The sequence below is a fragment of the Prosopis cineraria genome, unplaced genomic scaffold, assembly GCF_029017545.1.
Source record: "Prosopis cineraria cultivar Desert tree isolate PC_DT_omini unplaced genomic scaffold, ASM2901754v1 PC5, whole genome shotgun sequence".
Classification (NCBI taxonomy): Eukaryota; Viridiplantae; Streptophyta; class Magnoliopsida; order Fabales; family Fabaceae; genus Prosopis; species Prosopis cineraria.
Window position 1 is genome coordinate 37,911,100 of NW_026555336.1, and position 22,293 is coordinate 37,933,392.

Sequence of the window (22,293 nt, forward strand, 5' to 3'; positions counted from 1 at the left end):
TTGAATGACAGAAAAATCCCATGTCACTTTAGAAAAATTATGCCATTTTACGAGACCAATATGTTATTTAGATAATTTAAATGGATTTTTCTATCATTTTTTCAATTTTTAATCACAAGAGATATTTAAAAATATTATTTATAGTCCAAAATTCTAAAATTTCAAAAAAATCATACTGTTTAAAAATATAAGATATTTTAATCAAATTTTATCCTTCAATAAAATAATTACCTCCTTTCAAATTAATTCTATCTTTTTATATTAATACCTATTAAATACCCTACAATAAATATAAAGTCATTCATCAATAGAAGCACTTTTGAAAATTAAGGCAATGACTACACCTCAAAAGATTAAAAATGATTTATATTTTTTAACATTCAATTCCAAACATTTTTAAACGGAGGGAGTAGTCTTTAATTGAAATTAATTTTGTCCTTGAGTTAATTTTCTTAATATTTATCCACCATATCTTCATCACTCATCTTCCATGTTATTTTTTTTAATTTTATAATATTTATATTTCACCTTTCCGGGATTAAAAATATTTATTTTTAATTATTTTCAACAGCAAAATTATAAAAGATGAATACTGAAAACAATTACTCAATGAAATAAAAAAGACAAGAAATAAGCACTGAAAAATGTGAAAGACTGAAAGTTGAAAAAATTCAGTTGAAAATTTTAATTTTAATTTTAACTAAAAACAATGGTTTTCTTCCTGAAATTACATAATTTCAAGATCTTTAAATATAATTAATATTCTTAAAAGTTCTTTAAATGTTATTTTCGCGAACATAAAAAATATAATACTTAGAAACAAAATCTAAAAATCTGAACCCGCCCCACCCCGTTATAAATACCGCTCGGAGCCCCTCTCATTGTTCATCGAAGTGCCTGGCGTTGCACAGAATATAGAAGCCGTGGTAATCAACGAAAGGCTGGGAATTCTTACTTCTTTTAACTCATGCTTACCCTGGATCGATCGAACCGCTGGCTCGAAGTTTGCCGCCGTTAGCGCTGGGGTTCACTACGGTGCCCTGAGCTGCTGCACCCTGAATCGCTGCTTCGTCCTGGTATCGTTGATGCTATGGGGCCAATTGGGAGGTTATAAAAGCTACAGTTATCACGCTGAAACTACTGATTTGCATGTTCTTGGAGCATTTCCTTTTTTTTCTTTTGGCTTGGGTGATTCTCCTGGAAACAAAGCTTGAAAGCATATGAATCTTTTTGGGGAAGAATGCTGGGGTTTGGTTTTCTGGGATAAAGGTGAAATCGCGTTGAAGGGTTCACTCTCTGAGCTGGGAAAGCTGAGCAGAGGAACAGATTAGGAAATTCAGAAGGCTATTTGTAAGAGTTCGCCGGCGAGAGCGAGGTCAAGCGATTTGCCGGCGATGCCACTGGGGTTTTTTTACATGACAAATTAACGAAAACTAAAAGTGAATCGCGATAATTAAGTTAAAATTTAGGAGTTTTAACGTGGCAATTTGTCATTGGGGTAGACAGCCACCAGCACAGGAGGCGCAAGAGGAAGACGTAAAACGGGATTAAGAAAGAAGCAAAAGGCTAAAGCTTATTGGTCGAACTTATTACATTGAAGGTGGGGTTTTGCGTCCTTCTCTGTCGAAAGTTGACGACTTTTCACAGCACTTTTCTTCAATCTGAAATCATTTTATTTTCTTTGTCATTTCTGAAAGTGCCCTGCGCTCTGGCTGTGCCTTTGCAAGCTACTGAGTCCTGTGTTGATCTTGTGATGTAGGCCTATCTATACGACATGGAGTATGATTCCGATAGCCCCTCACAAGATGGGAGGGATGAAGGTGAGTTGATTGAATTTAAAGTATATGAAAGCCGAAAGCCTGTAAGGAAATCAGCACTTATTTTGAATTTTTGCTGGGTAATATGAATGACTTTGTTAGCTGCTATTCAATATTTGTATAATTAATTAATTATTTAATTTATTCTGTTGATGATATAGCAGCTAGCACCGTGAAGGCAACGAGTGAGGATTCATTAGTTCCTTAGGTGTAAGGCAAGGAAAAATTGAAACAAAAACTGCAATAAGCCATCCAGAGTCTAATTGTCAGTATTGTAGTCACACACGTCATAGCTAGTCCTGTCTATTGATCAAATTAATGATTTCCCTTTATTCTATTTTAGGTAGGCTTGCTCCCCGCTTTCATTAAATAACTTAAAAACACTTTACATGTGATTTTTTCAAAGTTTAAGAGGATTAAGGTACTCCAACGTGAACAGCCTGTGCTCCCTTATTTGGATTTTTCTCCAGAAAACTCTTTAAAAGTGGTTCAAATACTACTTCAAACTCTTGCTATGTGCTGAAATCCTTATCCTCAAATTCACTGTGAGCTGCATATGTAATTTTTAAACGTAGTTTAATTTCTTCATTTTATAGTTTATTTATTCATTTTATAAAATCTGAATTGTTAGATGATGATGAAGAATATGAGGAGGCTGGCAAGGGCAATCGTTTGCTGGGATTCATGTTTGGAAATGTTGACAATTCTGGTGATCTTGATGTCGATTACCTTGATGAGGTATTTGTGCATCGCTGGACCACACTCAATATTCAAATCTATGTATGTTCATAATTGGGCTCATGCATGGTCATATGTTATGTGCATGTTGCTTGTCACTTTATTTGTCAATTCTTATTCCATGATTCCTCACTTAGTTTATAAAGTTCAAGTTTATTTGTGAGCCCTGGTCATTTATGCTATTGTGATGATTCTGTTTTTATTAATTTGGTTATGAGAATATGTTTAAATGGTTGCTAGGATGACGGCTTAAGTTGCTCTCCATCTGGCTTAAGTTATGATAATATGTTTAATTTATACTGTTTTGCAATAGAAGCCATGCCTTTGAGACGGATGAGGGGGTGGGTGGGGGAGGGTTAATTGTTGTGCCCTTAATATTTGTGGAATTACAGAGATATGCATATATTTGTTGGAGATTTGTGCCGATAAGTTAGCTGGTTAAAAAAATTGAGGTAGTTTGGAATAGCATGGGATGAGTGCAAGACACTAAAGAATTTTGCCTTGCTTATTTATTTGAACATAAGTTTATCCATGTAATATTCATTGATAAATTTCCATGCCCAAGTTTTTGGGAGAAAGAACATGAGATTCTTTTGGTTTTGAAGTTTTCTTTGTCCTTTGGAAGGAGGGGGCATGAGCAATTTTATGCTTGCATTGACTATTTCCGACACCACTTAAGACTTGCAATTCAAGACCATCAATGAGCCAACAATGGATCTTGTTTGGTTGAAAAATGGAGAGGAGGTACTTTCCTTCCCACATTTGGTTTAAAAAAAAAAAAAAATTGGAGGGGAGGGGACCTCCCGTTCCATTCCTCTACTCCAAGGGGGGTGTTGGATTTGGAGGGATAATTGAAATCTTTCCTCTCCCCTCTGTCAAACCAAACACTAAGTTTGAGGCGGTGTTGGAGGATTACAACGTCTTGAAAATGGTTTCATGTTGATTGAGGTCTTTCAGAATAAATAATATTTCCTGATGGAACAGTTCTTCCTCCTCCTCCTCCTCCTCCTCCTCCTTTTTTTAGATTTTCTGCTGGTTCCTTCCTCTCTGCTTTTTGTCCGGTGCTTTTGATAGAAAGTGGATAAAAATGGAGAAAGTTCATTTGAATTCCTTCTGAGTCATATACATTGTGCTATGCCCTATATATAGAAGCACACCGATCAATAAGCTCGCAAGTTGTGCACATACACCAGTCTTTGATTCATTGGCTTGATATTGGCAATACTCTAAGATGGAAGTCTTTTGTGGCTGGAAAATATGTTATCTCTGCCTTTTTCCTTTGGCTTTATGCACTGGAATTGTATTTGTGGCCCTTTTTGGTATAATGTTCATGGTTGCTTTGATGCTGTCTCATGATTTCTTTTAGGGTCTTTGTCTATTGAACTATGTAGAGCCCTGTACAAATATACGGGATTTTTAACTTTACAAAATTTGCATAGAGTCCAACAAGTTGTCAAATTATAATTATGTATGGTAAAATAACAATAGTATGGATTCTACTTTTATATATTGATGATTGATTACTTTTATATATTGATGATTGATGATGATGATGATATTGATATATTAATTTGTTGAGGGATTCAACAGCTTGGCCAAATGTCTAAGACTCAGTCTGTGTATCACTTTATTTATTTATACTTGCAATACATCCTTTTTGTTGTTGGAAATCTTGTTCTCCTTTATTGTATTTTATCTCTTCCCAGTAATGTTCTTTCTTTTATCTGGAAAAAGTATGCTATTGTGTCTAAATCCTTGTTTTTGGGGGACTTGTTTTCATTTGATTTTGGAATGTTTATTTGCTTGTTTGAGGCTCCTGTCATGTTTCCAGACTCCAGTATTATCTAAAATTTGTTCTAGTTGAAAACTACTCAGTTGGTGCTAAATTAAAATATTTCCTTTCTAGGATGCAAAGGAGCATCTTTCTGCACTTGCTGACAAGCTGGGTCCTTCCCTGACAGATATAGATGTAAGCATACTTGTTTATTATTATTTTAATCTGGCAGCGCTATTTTATTCTGTAGTTCAAATAACCATCTCTTTTGGGTAGTGTTAGCAAGAATCTAATTGTCAATTTTTTGAGTTGATGAAGCACTTCTTCCTCTATTTTGTTGCTAATGATGCCTTTTTTGGGTAGTTGTCAGGAAAATCGCCACAAACACCACCAGACATTGTCGAACAAGGTGAAATTGTCTGTTGGGAAAACTATATCATTTAGTTTTTGATGTTCTGTTGGTATCTTCTTGTTTGACACTCATTCACTGATATTGCTTAGCCCCTGTTTTATTTCTCTTGAAGCCTTTCTTCTGGAAAATGTTTAGTGGAAATAGCATATAATGTAAGGAACATTTCCCATATGCAAAATTTTCTTTGATTGGTAGTGGAAGATGAGAGATGATTAATATTGATGTTTTTTCATGGAATTTTTTACCGGCAATTTATCTCCTTTCAAGAACTGAAAACTTTTGTGGTTGTAGCTGGTGCTAGTTAGTACAAGAGAAAGTGAACAGGAGTAGACTGGAACAGCAGGCTAGTCTGAAGTTATGGTGATGGCTGTTAAGTGTTAAGTAGAACTTAACAACATTGTGAAGACGATGACTGTACTTTGGCAGCAAGATGGTGTCAATTGACTATTAGTTGGCTTCTAGTACCCGGGGTGAATGGTAGCTTTTGGGACCTGATTCTGTCAAAAACAAGAATTTATCATTTTTTAGGGATTAGAGGGTTCTGGTTGAGGTGATTTGAACTATACATGGTTTTCATTTAGGGTTTCTGGAGGAGGAAAGGAGAGATTTTTCCATTCACCAGTGGATTACACCATTTTATAAACAGTACGTTATTTTTTGTGTGAAAATATAAAATATGAAGGCCAAATAAATGGGTTTTAAAAGAAAATGATGGGTCTCCATTTATAGAAATGATGTATTGCATTCAGGTTATTTAATTATTTCTTGAAAGGAGGGGCTGAGATCTGGTGTAGTTGTGCTATTTTTGCAGGCCTCCAGTGCATGTTTGGGAATATCTTTTGTGCTGATGCTTTTTATTTCTATCGTCTGGTTGTATTCTCTGCTGGTTTGAAATTCGGATCCTCTGGCTCTCAATAATTTTTTTTAATAGAAAACCATGAAAACTTGATTTAGGCTTGTCTTTTGGTTGATTGAACATAAGAGAAAGCTGTAAGCACGCCTGGGTAAATTTTGTTGGACAACTTTAAGGTTCATTAAAGGAATTTCTTTTCTAAAATGGCAAAATAGTTGTAATTTATTGGAAAGCGCAAAATAAATACTTTTCTTCCTTTTGTTTGGTTGATGAGGCAGATTGACTTTTAAAGTGAGATTTTTGTTTTACACCGTGTGTCAATTTCTGTGTGACAAAAGGAGGGCTTGTTTTGCATCTAATAACTCATGATTCTCATTATGAGACTTGTTGTTTACAACTTTAGTAACTCCTACAAATGCTTAAATTATGAAAATAAAAGCTGTGGTGAAAGTGCCAACCTACACTCAATACAACTGTAGCCCATCTTGTTTTGTTTCTGATATTCTAATATTCTGCCAATTCTTGAGTTTGCTCATTGGGATCCTTCAATTGTTAGACTATGGTGAGAAAGCTGAAGATGCAGTTGATTATGAAGATATTGATGAAGAGTATGATGGTCCAGAGACTGAAGCTGCAAATGAAGAGGAACATTTATTGCCCAAAAAGGATTTTTTTTCTGCTGAAGCCTCTCTTGAAGCTTTGAAATCCAGATCTTCTGTCTTTGATGATGAAAATTATGATGAGGAATCTGAAAAGGAGGAGGACTTGGTGAATAACACTTCTGAAATTAATAACATCTCTTCAACTGGTATTTGTTTTTTGTGGGACTTTGATCTGTTTCTGGTTGTTTATGATATGATTGATGCCCTAGTTATTGATGTTTGCGGTACCTTCTACATATTTTAAAAAGTTGGTCCAGTTCTTATAGAAAGAAAGAAAGTTGGTTCAGTTCATTTATCATAGGATTTCACTTTCAGCAGAGCTGGTAGAGTCTCTTATTGATGCATCTAAAGGAGAGAAAAGTCTAGAACTTGAATCACATGATGGCTCACAGCAGTCTGAAGAATTGGATACTGACTCGCAAAAGCTCCAGGAGGTTAGTTCATTTGTCCTTCATCGCTAATGCCTTAATGTTTGTTATTGTCTTCTTTTCTGGACATTTGATGTCTATTATCTTGCATGATGTTTAAGTCGTGTACTTTTTGATGATTACATGACCATGAAAACTAGTTTGATGCTCCATCTTGATTGTATCTCCAAGTTCAATTAATGTCAGATTAATTGTAGATGAGAGAATATAACCAGAAAGGCATTTAGGGAATTGCTCTGATTCTATCTCTGTTCGTTCCGTTTGAAGAAAGGAAGGATCCCAACAAAGAATCGATCTTTCTTTTAGTTGTTGAATCTCTTTTTGATTGATCAATGTGTGATATTCCGAATCCTCATTACTAATGGAATCGAAATGAACTCTGGATTGATCAGAAGATCCTTTCAATTATTGAGGACTGAAAAAGATGCATGAGCTCGTTTAAATTATGTGCATGAGCTGCCTTTTGGGGACAGTTGAAATTGGCTCTTTTGATAAAGTTGAGCTAAGCTACTTGTAACTTGTAAGCATGCAAGCTGTTTCTTAACGGGAATTGAACCCCATAGGTCCCAATAAATGGCTTGGAAATTTAAATTTATAAAAGCTTTGGTTTAAGATATAAGGAGATTTTGTTGGAGAGAGATACCTTATGCCTATCGTGTCCTTAAGTAAGTTAACATAGAAGGTTGTGTTTATCACCTTTCTTTGCTGTTGAGCCCTTTGTTATTTCGAGGAAGTCTTAATTTCTGATATGTAGAGGTTGGTCAGTGATGTATTATCGAGCCACTTTGGTCCCCCCCCTTTCTTTGTAATCCTCTCTCCCAAGTTGTATTTTTCACTTGTCTAATAAGGTTTTATATTTCTTTTCTTTTTCTTATTTATGTGAAAAAATTGATATCAATTGCTTAGAATATCTAGAAGTTTTTTTTTTTCCACAGAACAGAAAGAAAGGTGGATGATTAATTGCATTTTTTTTATTTTTGACTAAAGAATAATTTGTTGACAAAAGAAAAGTGTCACAATGCGGAAGGAAACTCCCTTGCTGAGAAATACAAAACCAAGAAAGAAAACAAAGAAACATGTTTAAAATCCGTAGCCCAGCAAGAGGCTGAAAGCAGACTTGTTCACAAAAGATGAGCAGGAATATATCCCAAGCTGAAAATCATAGTATTCCGCATCTATAAATGTACCAATTCCTATATCAAAAGAACTACTGCTTTGACCTTATTCATCTTTTTTCCCCTAGCCTTATTGACTTTAATGTTAGATGGTATGTTAGTGTAAATACTATTTCAGGATCTTCAGTATCTAAGATTGTATGTTGAGGGCCAGATTTTTGTTAGTTTAGACTTTGCCACACACACCTGCAGAAGGATCCGAGCCCTTCCTCTGGCTCTAACTGTTAACTTATTTGTCAATTGCATTAATTTCCTTTCTTCTCTCGTCAGAAGTGTATTGTACATGCAAATTTTCTGAATTTCAAAATATGCAAAATTCTAAGTTGCAGTTTATTGGTTCTTATAGATGAATTTTCCTTTTCTTTTTGTTTTTTTTTACAGGATTATAGAACTATCATGGTTAAATTTCTGTTCATCTGTTAATGTCTTGATTGATGATACCAACAGGAAGGGCCTGAAGTTTTGAAAGGTTCTACTCCTTTGCCTGTTTTATGTGTGGAAGATGGGATGGTCATTTTAAGGTTCTCTGAGATTTTTGGTATTCATGAACCTTTGAGAAAGGGAGGGAGGAGAGAGCAACGACCTTCTATTCCTAGAGGTAATTACCTATAGATTGGGAATATTTTGCATAGACTTTATTTGCAGACCTGAGTCAGTATGGTACTCCCAGCAGTGGGATGAACCAAAAACATACACATAAATATGCGTTGGCATAGTGTCAGTTTTGAACTTTTAATGGACTGCAGTTAGATTTAATATTGGTGAGATTTAGGTGATGTAAGAATATGCTTGCTTTGTATGTGTTTGCTTTCTGTCCTAATTGTTTGTTTCTTTTGATCCTTTTGTTTTTCCCAGAGAGATACAAGTCCTTTAATTTATCTGATATTGTAGAAGAGGATGAAGAGACATTCTTCAGAGGTTCTTCTTATAGTCTCCTACTAAATAAACAGGCTTGTGTAGTTCAAAATGGTATATCAGAAAGCAGTAATGCAGACTCAGACTTGTCAAAATTTGGATTTCTTCATGGGGTTGCCTCAATGTCCGTGAAAGATGGACCACAACAGAAGCACTCTTGTCTTAGTGGTGAACCAATGAAACATGATTGCTCAGGCCTTTCTTGGGAAGGGCATTCTCTCTTTTGCTCTGACTTTTATCCCCTTGATCAGCAAGACTGGGAAGATGAAATCATTTGGGGAAATTCCCCTGCTGTAAGTGACAATAATCTTGAGAGCTCTGAAATTTCTGGACCTACTTTGGGACCTCTAGGGTGTGATGGAGAAATTGAAAGTGGGATGCAAAATATCCAGTTGGAGCTGCCGAAGGAATTGGAAGAAAGAAATCATGGTGTTTTCATGTGCAGCTCTCCTGTCTCATTAGAGCCCTTTGGCTCAAGAGATTCTTCAGGAGCTAAAGCCAATTCATTGTCAAAGAGCCTATTTCACCCGCAACTATTGAGGTTAGAATCCAGGCCTGAAGTGGATGCCTCTAATCCTGCCGATGACAGAAGGGAGAATATATCTGAGGAGCATAATCAAAATGGACTAGCAAAGCATTGCACCAAACTTGCCTTGCAAAACCAGGATATGATGGAAGGGTCTTGGTTAGACAACATTATATGGGAGGAGGTCAATAGACCTATTGTGAAACCAAAGCTTATCTTTGATCTTCAGGATGATCAAATGCACTTTGAAGTTTTGGATAGTAAAGATGGTAGGCATCTCCGCCTGCATGCAGGAGCAATGATTTTAACTCGTCCTTTAAGATCGAGCAGTGGAGATTCTTCTGAGCTACCTGGACATGGAAATCAGTATGGATGGCGATCCATTGCTAATGATAAACATTATTCAAACAGGAAAACTTCCCAGCAACTTAAATCAAATTCGAAAAAGCGCTCAGCTCATGGTGTAAAAGTTTTTCACTCTCAGCCTGCGCTGAAGCTTCAGACAATGAAATTGAAACTGAGCAAGTAAGTTTCTTTTTGGCCCTCATTTTCTTTTCTGTTGTTTTTTGAAGGGGCAGAGGTCAGTGGGGGTAAGGATGTTGTCTTTGCTCTTTTGTTACATCTCTCACCCGCCTTTTTTCATTGTTAAGAAGAATTGCTTAGAATTTAGGGGAAAAAAATTCTTAATGAACTCAACTCACTACTTACATGTAGCTGGATAACTTGTTTAATGCCGGTTTGTCTCCATATATACCCTGTTTTGGTAAACACTAAATTGGAGGGTTTCATTTTGTGCTTTTGGAGTAATTTAAACTTTTTCTTTATATGAATTTTCATGATACTTCTAAAAATCTTGAGCCAAAATTGCTTGGGAGAATAACTAAAGAAGTAGAACTAATATTGATCCCCACTAAAATATTATTATTCCATTGAATCAACCTAGAGGGCAAGCTGCAGATTTTAGATAAACTTGTTGAAGATCAAAGGTTGGATTTTTTTTTTTTGTTAATCTTATGCAAAGGTGATGGGTTTCACATGGATAATTTATCAACTACATGTGTGATTAAGAGAGACACTGCAAAATGCTCTAATTTTATGAGAAGTGCAGTGTCGGCACTAGTGCTTTCTATGGGTGTGGGGCCTACTATCTTAGGTTTAGTTTTGAGTATTGGAATGATTTTCTCCCAATATCTGCAGCTATTTTTCATTATTGCTTTTCAAAATCTGTTTTATCTTCACTTGTTTGGACTGTAAGATGGTCTTGAATGATTTTCATCCTGCGTATTCCATGGCATTGAAGATTACATCTCAATAGATTAGTACATTGTAATTGTATGATCTGTCGGTTGCTAAATGATGTATTTATGTATTTTCACGTGCACTTATCAAGTTCTTGCAAAGCCTTTGTTTTGATTCGTGTTTTGTCACATACTATTTTTAAAAAATTGTCAGGCTTAGTATGATAGGTTGCATTAATGTGCAAAGTTATTTTTCTTTTCCATATATTTTTTTGGCCTTTATGATGTCTTACTAGCTCCATTGCAGCAAAGATATTGCTAATTTCCACCGACCAAGAGCTTCGTGGTATCCCCATGACAATGAGATGGCTGTCAAAGAACAAGGGAAACTACCAACGCAAGGACCGATGAAAATTATCATGAAGAGCTTGGGCGGCAAGGGGAGTAAGCTGCATGTTGATGCTGAAGAAACTCTCTCTTCCATTAAAGCAAAAGCATCTAAAAAGCTAGGTTGTGAATTTTGTTCAACAAATATGCCTTCTGTAATATTTCTTAACATCTTGAGATCCTGATATGTTTCTTTTGGCTATAATTGTTCACTTTTTAGTTCTTTTCTTGGCATTATTTTACTCTTCAGGTTAACCTGTTCTATATATCGCTTACTTTTTTTCCCTTACTTTTTGTAGATTTTAAGCCACTGGAAACAGTGAAAATATTTTATCTTGGGAAGGAACTTGAAGATCAGAAATCACTTGCTGCACAAAATGTTCGACCAAATTCCTTGTTGCATCTTGTTCGTACAAAGATACATTTGTGGCCTAGGGCACAGAGGCTTCCCGGTGAGAACAAATCCTTGCGTCCACCTGGGGCATTCAAGAAAAAGTCTGATCTATCTGTTAAAGATGGACATGTTTTTCTAATGGAGTAAGTGACTTGAAATTATTACTGTGCTACAGTTTTATTTATCTGCAAGGATAATGCTTTGTTTTTCCATTTAGTTTCTTGTTTGTGATTTGCAAGTTGTTTTTTCATTTTAAATGTAGGGAAAACACTATATTTGATTTCTATGCTTTACTCGGGTTTTTGTTATAGATTCCTACACTTTTTTTTCCGATGTTGTAGGTCCCTATATTTTTCTCTGTCTGCACGGTTGGTCCTTATAATTTCGGATGTTGACGTGGCACACACAGTATTAAGATTGCTGTCATGTGTACTAACACTGTTTAGTTTGTGCTGATGTGTTAAATGGATGTTAGGTCGGATTTTTATCAAGCAAAATAAATTACAAAAAAGCTACTCCCTCCTGTAAAAAATGTAAGTAATTTTTAACTGTATCTCATCCCTCAATAAAGTAGTTACTTACTTTTTAGCTAATTCTATCTTTTCATATTTACCCCTATTAAACATCTTACAATAAATATAAAGTCATTATTAATAGGGGCACTTTTAGAAAAAAAGGCAATGATTATGTCTCAAAAAACTAAAAATTTCTTATATTTTTGAACATTCAACCCCTCAAAAAATGCTTTATATTTTTTAATGGAAGGAGTACATCAGATATTAAAAAAAAAAAAAAGCTAACCTAGAGTTGAGAAAATTCTCAACCTAAAATATCTTTAAAATATCTCAAAAAATATTTAAAATATATTTTTATCTCGATTTTTAAACTTTAAAAAAAATTGAGTCTTCCACATCATTTAAGTATCTCAAATATATATATATATATATATATTTTATAATATAACAATAAGTAATTTTAAAGTGAAAAATTTGGGCAAGGCTTGTTTGGGCCTGAATAACTTAAGAAAAAAACAATTTTTACTTGAAAATTAGTTATTTTTATATTATAAAAATGTAAAATATATTTTTGGACTACTTAAAAAATGTGGAAGACTCAAATTTTTTTTTAAAAAAATTCACGGGTCTTAAAGTTTAAGAATCATAATTAAAATACTTTTAAATTTTTTTTAGATATTTTTTAGACATTTTAAGTTAGAGTGTTTTTAACTACATGTCAGCCATTTTTTTTATCCGATGTTCCTTTTTTTTAAAATTTATTTTGCTTATTAAAAGGTCTATCCCAATACCCATCTAACACATTGGCATAAGTTGATGGTATTAGTGAACACTTCAGCAATTTTAATGTCATTTATGCTTCATCAACGTTTCTCTGAAAGTTTAAGGAATGTTGTAAACGGAGAAAAGTATAAGGATCTGAAACACCAAAAAAAGTGTAGAGACTTATAACAAAACTTGAGCAAAGTATATAAAATAGTGTTTGCCCTTGAATATATCATGGATGTGAGGTGGTTGTTTCTTTAAATGATTTTGGGTGTATATCATGTTATCTTCCTCCCCACTTGAATATATTCCTTTAAATAATTTATCTAACGTCTTTTCTGTTTTCTCCCCCCCTTCAATCTGAAGTTTAAAGTGTTCATTCATTTTCTACTTTGTTTTTCCTTGGTAGTTAGTGTGCACAGATAAATGAATGAGAAGCATGGGAACTTCATTCAAGAGCTCCATTGATATGTTCTATTTGTAGGTACTGTGAGGAAAGACCTTTATTACTGAGCAATGCTGGAATGGGTGCCAGACTTTGTACGTACTATCAAAAATGTTCTCCAGATGATCAAGGTGGCTCTTTATTACGCAACACAAATAGTAGTTTGGGGCATGTGATTTCACTGGATCCTGCTGATAAATCTCCATTTCTTGGAGATTTGAAACCTGGCTGTAGTCAGTCATCACTGGAGACAAACATGTACAGGGCACCCATATTTCCTCATAAAGTGCCACTAACTGACTACCTGCTAGTTCGGTCATCAAAGGGAAAGCTATCGTTAAGACGGATTGATAAAATTAATGTTGTTGGACAGCAGGTTTGTCATCAGTTAATAATGGAACTCTGTTATTTCTCTGAAAATCATTTATTGAGAAATTGAGAGAATTCTCACCATAACTGAAGTATGGTTTGGCAAATAGCATTCATCTGAGCTCTAGCTGGTTTTATTGTTCTGCTGTTATCCTCAATCTACTGGGATGATTTGACCTGTCATTAGGTGTTCTTTAACTCATGACTAGTTTTGCATTGGTGGTTACTGCAAGTTGGCTACCAAAGCATCACTAGGAATCTATGGAAGAAAGATTTTCAATTCGTAGGTAGTTGTGAGTGGATCTGATGTTTTCCGCCCATTACTCCTTGCAGGAGCCTCTTATTGAGGTATTGTCACCTGGTAGTAAGAATCTTCAGACATATATGATGAATAGGCTGCTGGTGCACATGTGCCGTGAATTTCAAGCTGCAGAGAAACGTCGCTTACCTCCATACATTCGTGTTGATGAGCTGCTGTCACAGTTTCCTTACCTATCAGAAGCTTCTTTTCGCAAGAAAATTAAGGAATATGCTATTTTACAGGTATTGATGGCTTAAATTCAAGTTAAAAAAAAAATGTATGAGCAATAAAATCTTGATAGAATGTGTCAAGTTATCAGCATATATTCACGCCAATGTTTTCTGCTTCATCCTTTCTTGTCTCTGATGTTTTCTTTCTACCAGAGTGTTTCTTATTCAATCTAAATTATTGCAGAAGGGAGCAAACGGACAGTCAATTTTGGTTAAAAAGCGAAATTTTCACATGTGGTCGGAGGATGAATTGAGAAAAATGGTGACGCCAGAGCTTGTAAGTTATACCATATGCAAATCAGTTTTTTGTTGATGAAGAATATCATCTCTCAGCTTAAACACACTGCAGTCATTAATGAAGAAATCATTTATTAAGACTGGGCAGGAGTTTGGATTCTCATGGTAAAATTTATTCAATAAGTGCCTGATTTTGTTGTTTTTCTTTCATGGTAAAAATGAATACTAATTGTATTATTTCTACTAATTACGTTCATGCCTGTTCCTTACTGCATGATAACTTTTTTATGATTTAGTTACTTTGAGGCTTCTGTTATTTGATCTCATATTTTAATTAGAAGTTTCTTATGTAGTAGCTGTTCTTAATTGTTCTTCGATTGTGCTTTTCTATTTTCTCTGAGACGTGCTAAATGAAACATTATTAAATTTCTGTGTGCGCGCCATTAATTGGTGCATGGCGATGAAAAAATCTTGGTCCTTTTAGTTTGACTCTTTCTATTTTCTATCCGTTCTTATTTCTTTCTAGGTTTGTGCTTATGAAAGCATGCAAGCTGGTCTCTACCGTCTAAAACATTTGGGAATTACTGAAACTCATCCTACTAATATATCTTCTGCTGTGAGTCGGCTTCCTGGTGAAGCAATTGCACTGGCTGCCGCATCTCACATTGAGAGGGAGCTGCAAATCACTCCATGGAACCTGAGTAACAATTTGTTGCCTGCACAAGCCAGGTGATTATTGTTTGATCTGATTTCGGGATGATTTATCGTGGTCTTTCAAGCATTCTACTTGCTTCAATTTTGTCCCTTTACAAGTGGTTGCTGAGGACGAAATGCTTCTTATAGAATAATTCCATAGCTGGTTGTCCTTGTAAGATAGACATATATATATATATATATATGATGTCATCCAGAGTTTGACACTGTACGTTACTTGTAGCAATGTTTGTTCATGGCTATATTTTTTATTATTTTATAGTGAAAGGGATTATCATGTTGATATACCAGAATTTGATGCTTAAAGTATGGAAACGTGGTATGGCATTTTACTCTGGTTCTTTTGCCAAGACCCAAAGGATTGCTGATGTACCTCTTGTGTGCACTAAAAATTCATTCACTCATTTGAAGATATTTCTGAAATGCATTTCTGTGGACATAAGTAATTGGTTGTACTTATGATGATTTGGAAGAAATTTTTCAGAAGATGGATTATTACAATTAATATCTATTTCTCACTATGAAGAATATTATTCTACAGGGTTGTAGTGAGGTTTAGTATCTTTTTATTCTGGTAAGTGACAGTCATGACTCTAAGAATTTTTTTATTTCTAACATTCTGGCAGGGAAAGGAAAATATTGAGCGAATGGAAATCACCGGTGTTGGTGATCCATCTGGGCGTGGTTTGGGTTTCAGCTATGCTCGGGCTCCTCCAAAGGCACCAGTGTCAAGTGCAGTGGTGAAGAAGAAAGCAGCTGCTGCCAGGGGTGGTTCCACTGTCACTGGAACAGATGCTGATCTACGCAGATTAAGCATGGAAGCTGCACGAGAGGTGTGTGTTAACTCTTGTATAGGCTTGTGCTTGAGTTTGTCCGTATCAACTAAATAGCTTGAGGTATTTCGTAAGGATTGCCTCAGCTTATGTACCCTTCATTTTTCTTAGTGCTTTTAGACGTTGCATTTCTATTCTCCAACATTTTCTACTGACTTTTTTTTTTGTAGTTAAATTTTTTTATTAGCTTTGGGGGTGTGTTTTTAAGTCTTAGAGGCTGTGTCTCAATTTCCATTTTTTTGCTTGGACTTGGACTCTTGAACCTCGAAGACCTGGTGTCCATCTTTTTTCTTTCTTTCGCTCCTTTTGTTTTTTGTTTTTAAATGGTTCTACTGTATCTTGCGGCCATTAGGCTACAACACCGTGCTAAGTTTGTTTGTGCTTGTTCGTATCACAAAAATAACTTAAGCTATTTGGTTAGGATTGCCACAAGCTTATATTTCCTTCACCTTTATTAGTTTTGCTTCGGCATGTGTTCATGTGGAATGTAAAACCTATTAAATATTAAGAGAGATTTTCTTCTCTTATTTGTGGCGGGCCTTGATTGTGCTTCTTGATGTTGTTGCAATCAAAGCTGAGATGAATATCATGTCAAGTTATGAACTGACCTACAAGGTACGGATTTGGCAAAAAGCTTAGATATGCATATCTGAAAAGATGAACTGACATATATGAATTTCATAATTGCTGTAAGATAAAGTATTTCATTGATTTGATTTTCTACATTGAAGAACTGAAATTGATTTTCTATATTGATACTCTCTTTTTTCCAGTCTCTTTCCCTTTGGTGCAGATGTTACACCAATCGCTTTTTTTTTTCTCCTGCACATATAACCATGTGATTGTCTTGAGAAGCAAATACTTGCCTTGCACACATACAAAGATAAATGTAGAAATAAAACAATAAATATGCATCAATGGCTTCTCATCTGTCAAAAGTCTGCTTCTGCTCAATCATGAGGAAATTGTTTTTCCTCTATATCTTATGTAATCTCTAGTATGCACTTATTTCCAGGTTCTTCTTAAGTTCAATGTTCCTGAGGAAGTCATTGCAAAACAAACCAGGTGGCATCGCATTGCTATGATACGCAAACTTTCAAGTGAGCAAGCAGCATCTGGAGTTAAGGTTGACCCAACAACTATCAGTAAATATGCTCGTGGCCAGCGAATGTCCTTTCTTCAGTTACAACAGCAGACCAGGGAGAAGTGCCAGGAGATTTGGGACCGACAAGGTCAAAGCCTTTCAGCTGCGAATGGTGATGAAAATGAGAGTGATTCTGAAGGAAACAGTGATCTGGATTCTTTTGCTGGTGATCTGGAAAATTTACTTGATGCTGAAGAGTGTGAAGAGGGAGAAGAGGGTACCGATGATTTTAAACGTGACAAGGCTGATGGTGTTAAGGGTCTTAAAATGAGAAGACGTCCAACCTTAGCCCAGGCAGAGGAGGAAATAGAAGATGAAGCTGCGGAGGCTGCTGAACTATGCAGATTACTTATGGATGGTGAGATTTCAAATTGATCGATATTGCAAAACTCTGATGTGATTTTAAATTAGCAACAAATGATCTTTAGGGTTACTGATGTGATTTTCTGAAGTTCGTGATTGAATCACTAGTTTTTAAACTCAACCAATGATGGTACTTGTTATACTTTTTCATGTATTGTTGATCACTCGGTTTTATCCAGATGATGAAGATGAGAGGAAGAAAAAGAAAAAGACTAAACTTGTGGAGGAAGCAGGAGTAATTTCAAAACTACAGTCAAGATTTGTCTTTGACAACACAGAACAGGTTAAGCAAATAACTAATACTGTGCAACTAGATGGAGCCAATATATTGAAAGAAAATACTGTTACAAATATCAGGGAGGTAGAAAACTTAATCTTAGCTAATTGTTCAGTCTGGTGGATCTTGTTTAGCTTACTACTGATTTTATAGTTTGCATGGAGTTCCAATGCAAAGTTCTTTCTTCTAACGAGATTTAACTCTTACTAATCTATTATATATATATATTTTTTTTTTTTTTTTGTGGTCAGGAGGATGGTATTTCTGCTAAAAAAAGCAAATCAGTGAAGGTCAATAAAACTAAGAAGAGTGACCTTTCACCTATTAGTGTGGCGAATAAGAAAATAAAGTTAAATATTGGGGAACCACCAAAGGTAAGCCATTTGTAAACCTCCCCCTACTATTCATAAGCTATGAGACCCATATGTAGTTAATTACAATTTTGGGGCAACGAATTTCTGGAAACATGTTAAGAAATTTGAACCATGAAGGTTTGGTAAACTAGTGACTAAACGTACACATACTATACATGAATATATTATTTCTCGATTTAATAACTTGCTTTTAGGAAAATCTGTTCTTATATTCTTACATACAGTTTACTTTGAAATTCTGCTTCCTGAAGCGTCGTAAATTTACTCTGAAAAACCAGGTATTCAAGGAGAAAAAGCCATCAAGGGAAAGTTTTGTTTGTGGGGCATGTGGTCAGGTGTGTATATTCCTGAATTGGTTGAAGCCTTTTTGGTTTTTTGATGTTTCAAAGTTTGTATTTTTTTTTTTCCCCTTCCCAATTTATCAATCAGCTTGGGCACATGAGGACAAACAAGAACTGTCCAAAATATGGTGAAGATCTGGAAGCACAACCTGAATCTATAGACATGGAAAAAACCGGTGGAAAATCAAGCTTGTTGGATCCTTCTGGTCAGTCCCAGCAAAAAGCCGTTTCCAAGAAGCTTATTTCAAAAAGCTCATCGAAAATTGCTCTGGTTGAGGCTTCTGAGGGAGAAAAAACTAGTTTGAAGGCAAAAGTTCTTCCAGTGAAGTTCAAATGCAGCTCCACTGAAAAACCTGTTATTGAAGCCACACAAAGCTCTGATAAGCCAGTCACTTCTGACTCAGAAACTGCCAAATCTGCTAAGATTAGTAGAATCTTAATTCCCAAAAAAGTGAAGCCAGATGATATGAAAGCTGAATCTCGTAGGCACGCTATTGCTATACGCCCTCCAGCTGATCCAAGTAGAAGTCAAGTCGATTCTCATAAGCCGTCAATTATAATACGGCCACCTACAGAAACAGATAGGGAGCAACCTCAAAAGAAAATTATTATAAAACGCACAAAGGATGTTATTGACCCAGACCAGTTCAGTCCTGGTGAAAACATGGGATTTGAGCACAGGAAAACAAAAAGAATTGTTGAATTGTCAAATTTTGAGAAGCACAGAAAACAGGAGACCATGTATAGGGCTGAAGCCGCTCTGGCAAAACATAAAGCTAAAGAGGACAGAAGATGGTGGGATGAACAAGAGAAGAGGAGAAAAGAAGAAAGACTTCGAGAGGAACGGGCAAGGAGGCTTCATGAGGAAGAAATGAGGATGCTAAAAGAGCAAGAAAGGTTAGCTGAGTTAAAAAGATACGAAGAAGATATTAGGAGAGAGAGGGAGGAAGAAGAACGGCAAAAAGCAAAGAAGAAGAAGAACAAAAAAGCGGAGTTTAGAGATGAGTATATAGATGACCACAGAACAAGAATTAATAACAGAGTGTTAGAAAGAGAACGAAGTGGAAAAAGAAGATCCGTTGTTGAGTTGGGAAGATATGCAGCTGAATACACACCGCCACCAAAACGGCGGAGAGGTGGAGGGGGGGAGGTACATTTCTCTACTTCAAAAATCTGCAAACTTGTCAAGATTTAACTTCTTTTCATGTAAAAATGTAAACCACATTTCCGTCATGTGCATGTCAATCGTGGGATTACTAGCATGGGTGTGGCAGATGCCTGGGTACTAAGTTCGTGTTCCACTTAGCATGATGTCTGTTACTTCTAACTTTCCTGTAGGTTGGTTTGGCAAATATTTTGGAGCGCATTCTCGAGGCACTCAAAGAACGGTATGACCTGTCATACCTTTTTTTGAAACCCGTGTCAAAGAAAGAAGCTCCCGACTACCTGGACGTTATAGAGAGGCCAATGGATCTTTCAAGAATCAGGGATAGGGTGAGGAATATGGAGTACAAAAGCCGGGAAGATTTTAGACATGATGTGTGGCAGATTGCGTATAATGCCCACAAATATAACGACGGGAGAAACCCAGGAATTCCTCCTCTTGCGGATCAGCTTTTAGAGTTGTGTGATTATTTGTTGAATGAGAATGACGATAGCCTAACTGAAGCTGAAGCTGGTATTGAAACTAGGGATTTCTAGGATATTCTTTATGTTTAGATCACATCTTTGGTAGTGATGTTTCAGCTTATGTTTAGATCATGTAAAGTGTAGAAGGGAATTTTTATTTTTTACTTCAGAAAAAAAAAAGCCTCTTGTACTATTTTTTATGCAATTATAGGGGGATTTTGTATAGAAGCAGAAGGGCGGCATTGTATCATCATGTAATTTTCTATTGTATCAGAGAGAGCGAAAAATGCAGCCGTCAATGGAGATGTCATTTTATTCTATTTATTTTTCAGGTGGATTGTATTGGATATGTTGTTTCATGCATACCTGGAGTAATAATTTTTTTTTTTAAAAATTATAATTTCATAAGCCAAATCAACTTGCTCGGCTCTGCATTAAAAGATCTTTACTGAATACTTGGATAAAACATGAGTTGAGAATGAAATGTTTCGAATTTCGAGCTAAAGATTGAGTTTTTTTAGAGTTCTTACTACTTGGATGATGTTCTCCGATCGGAATAAAAATGAGAGTGAGGATAATGTAACCATTTAAAAGCACTAGGAGGGACTCGCAAACTTCTTAACCACAGGGGTCTGGTTGAAAATTGAGGGAAATTACTGAATTTTAAACGTCCGTTTGAAAGGTAAAAGATTTGTTGATGTATAATAAAGTAGTAAAATGTTATATTTGCTTTTCAAAACCATGCCTTTCTATTTTTGGATTAATTAAAGCCTTTCTTTATATCTTTTGAAGCATTGTATACATGGAGAATGTAATGATTTTCATCCTTAACCCTAATTAACTCCATTAACTAACAACCCTTAGTGAAAAGGATTAACCATATCTAAACTAGAATATTTATCTCTAAAGAAGACCAAAAGATTGAACCCCAAAATCATTAAGAATCAAATAGTATAATTTAATCATTCAAGATTAAGAGTAGTTAAAAATATGCAGAAACATGATATACAAGATTTAGCATTGAAAAAACAATGATAAAAGGGCAAACAGTCATTTAAGAAAACTGTACGAGTTTATTGTGGCTAGGAGTACCTTCTTCACAGCCAATTACTAGCTGAAATACTCGCTGTGGCTTGTAATATTCTAGAAAAATTAACCCTCAATTAGTTAAGTTAAATGAGGTTAATTAAATAAATTAACATGGTATGTGGTTATATATAATTAATGGATGTTTTGGATTGTGATTTCAATCTTAAGATTAGGTTTGGAGAGGGGTTTGGAGACTCAAACCTTAATAAAGGAGGAAAATGAGGGAGAGCGTTTATATGCCACATGCTGTGATGTGTGCGTAAGATGCTGTGGCTTATAGGTCACATAAATGCAAGACTCCTCTCTATACCACATGTTGTGGAGCATATAGCATGCGCCGCGGTACATGGTCAATTTCTGACAAAAATAAGAGCATGAATTAGTTTGAAAATAGAAAAGAAATAAAGGGGAAAATGAAGAATGCATGTGAAGCTCTACTAAGGCTTGTTACTTTAAAGGATTATAAGCAATTTGGAACTTGATAACAGTCAAGGTAAGTGTACCAAGCTTCCTTCTTCTTTTCTCTTCCATTTGTCTCTGGATTTTGAGTTAAGATTGAGTTGTGGAAGTGATTTTCGGACATATAGAGTTATAGGTTCGAATCCATTGACTTAAATAGAGTTAATATGAGTTATTTAAGTTATTAAGACCTAATACTTATGGCTTTATAAGTGTTGAGTGGTTAGAAGCCATAAGTGGCCAAAAATAGCATTAAATGAGGTCATTGGAGGAGTTAAATCGCCATTAATGGTGGTTTGAGAGCTTAATGATATTAGAGTGAGCTAAAGGAAGCCAATAAATCCAATGAGCATGTATGTGAGAAATTGAAATGTTGGGGGTTTTGAAAGTGTTGAATCAAGAGTTGAAATCTCTAATTGTAGATTAATCATTTCTTGACACTATACAAGCTTGATGAGAGCTTTAGAAGTAATTATTTTGAGGGGCAAAACCTTTGACCTCTAAAAAATTTAGGGTAACAAGAAAAAATTCAATTTGTATATTTGTTTGTTAGTAAGTTATAATTATTTATAACTTACTTTAGAAAAGAAAAGTATGCTTTGAACATGTATTGAATGCAAATATGGCATAAATTATTGGTTAAGTCATGGTAATATGATCTTGTATGTGAAAGTGTTGATAAATGACTTGTTTAAGCTTAAACATGAGAACATGCATGAGAAATATGATGTGATGATGATGATGTGATGTGAATGAGATTGAGAAGAAAATGTTGAAATTGTGAAAAGTGAATATATGTTATGGATAGAAATTTATGTGAGTAAATTTGATGATTGAATATGCATGCAATAAATTTAAGGGTTAAAGTACAAATTTACCCTTAAAGTTT

General features: G+C 35.3%; 1 protein-coding gene across 1 annotated transcript; it reads left to right on the plus strand.

The window, feature by feature from the left end:
• The first annotated feature begins 896 nt into the window (after positions 1-896).
• On the plus strand, positions 897-20,187 carry LOC129310452 (transcription initiation factor TFIID subunit 1-like). The gene is given in 23 exon segments (XM_054952297.1): positions 897-1,600; positions 1,760-1,820; positions 2,449-2,555; positions 4,462-4,524; positions 4,693-4,738; positions 6,151-6,402; positions 6,572-6,690; positions 8,307-8,457; positions 8,715-9,825; positions 10,846-11,048; positions 11,225-11,462; positions 13,084-13,420; positions 13,747-13,956; positions 14,129-14,221; positions 14,708-14,885; positions 14,888-14,910; positions 15,522-15,728; positions 16,744-17,230; positions 17,415-17,596; positions 17,764-17,886; positions 18,165-18,221; positions 18,316-19,377; positions 19,566-20,187. Coding segments are annotated over 22 exon segments (5,658 nt in total). The 5' UTR covers positions 897-1,600; positions 1,760-1,774; the 3' UTR covers positions 19,929-20,187.
• The last annotated feature ends 2,106 nt before the right edge of the window (positions 20,188-22,293 follow it).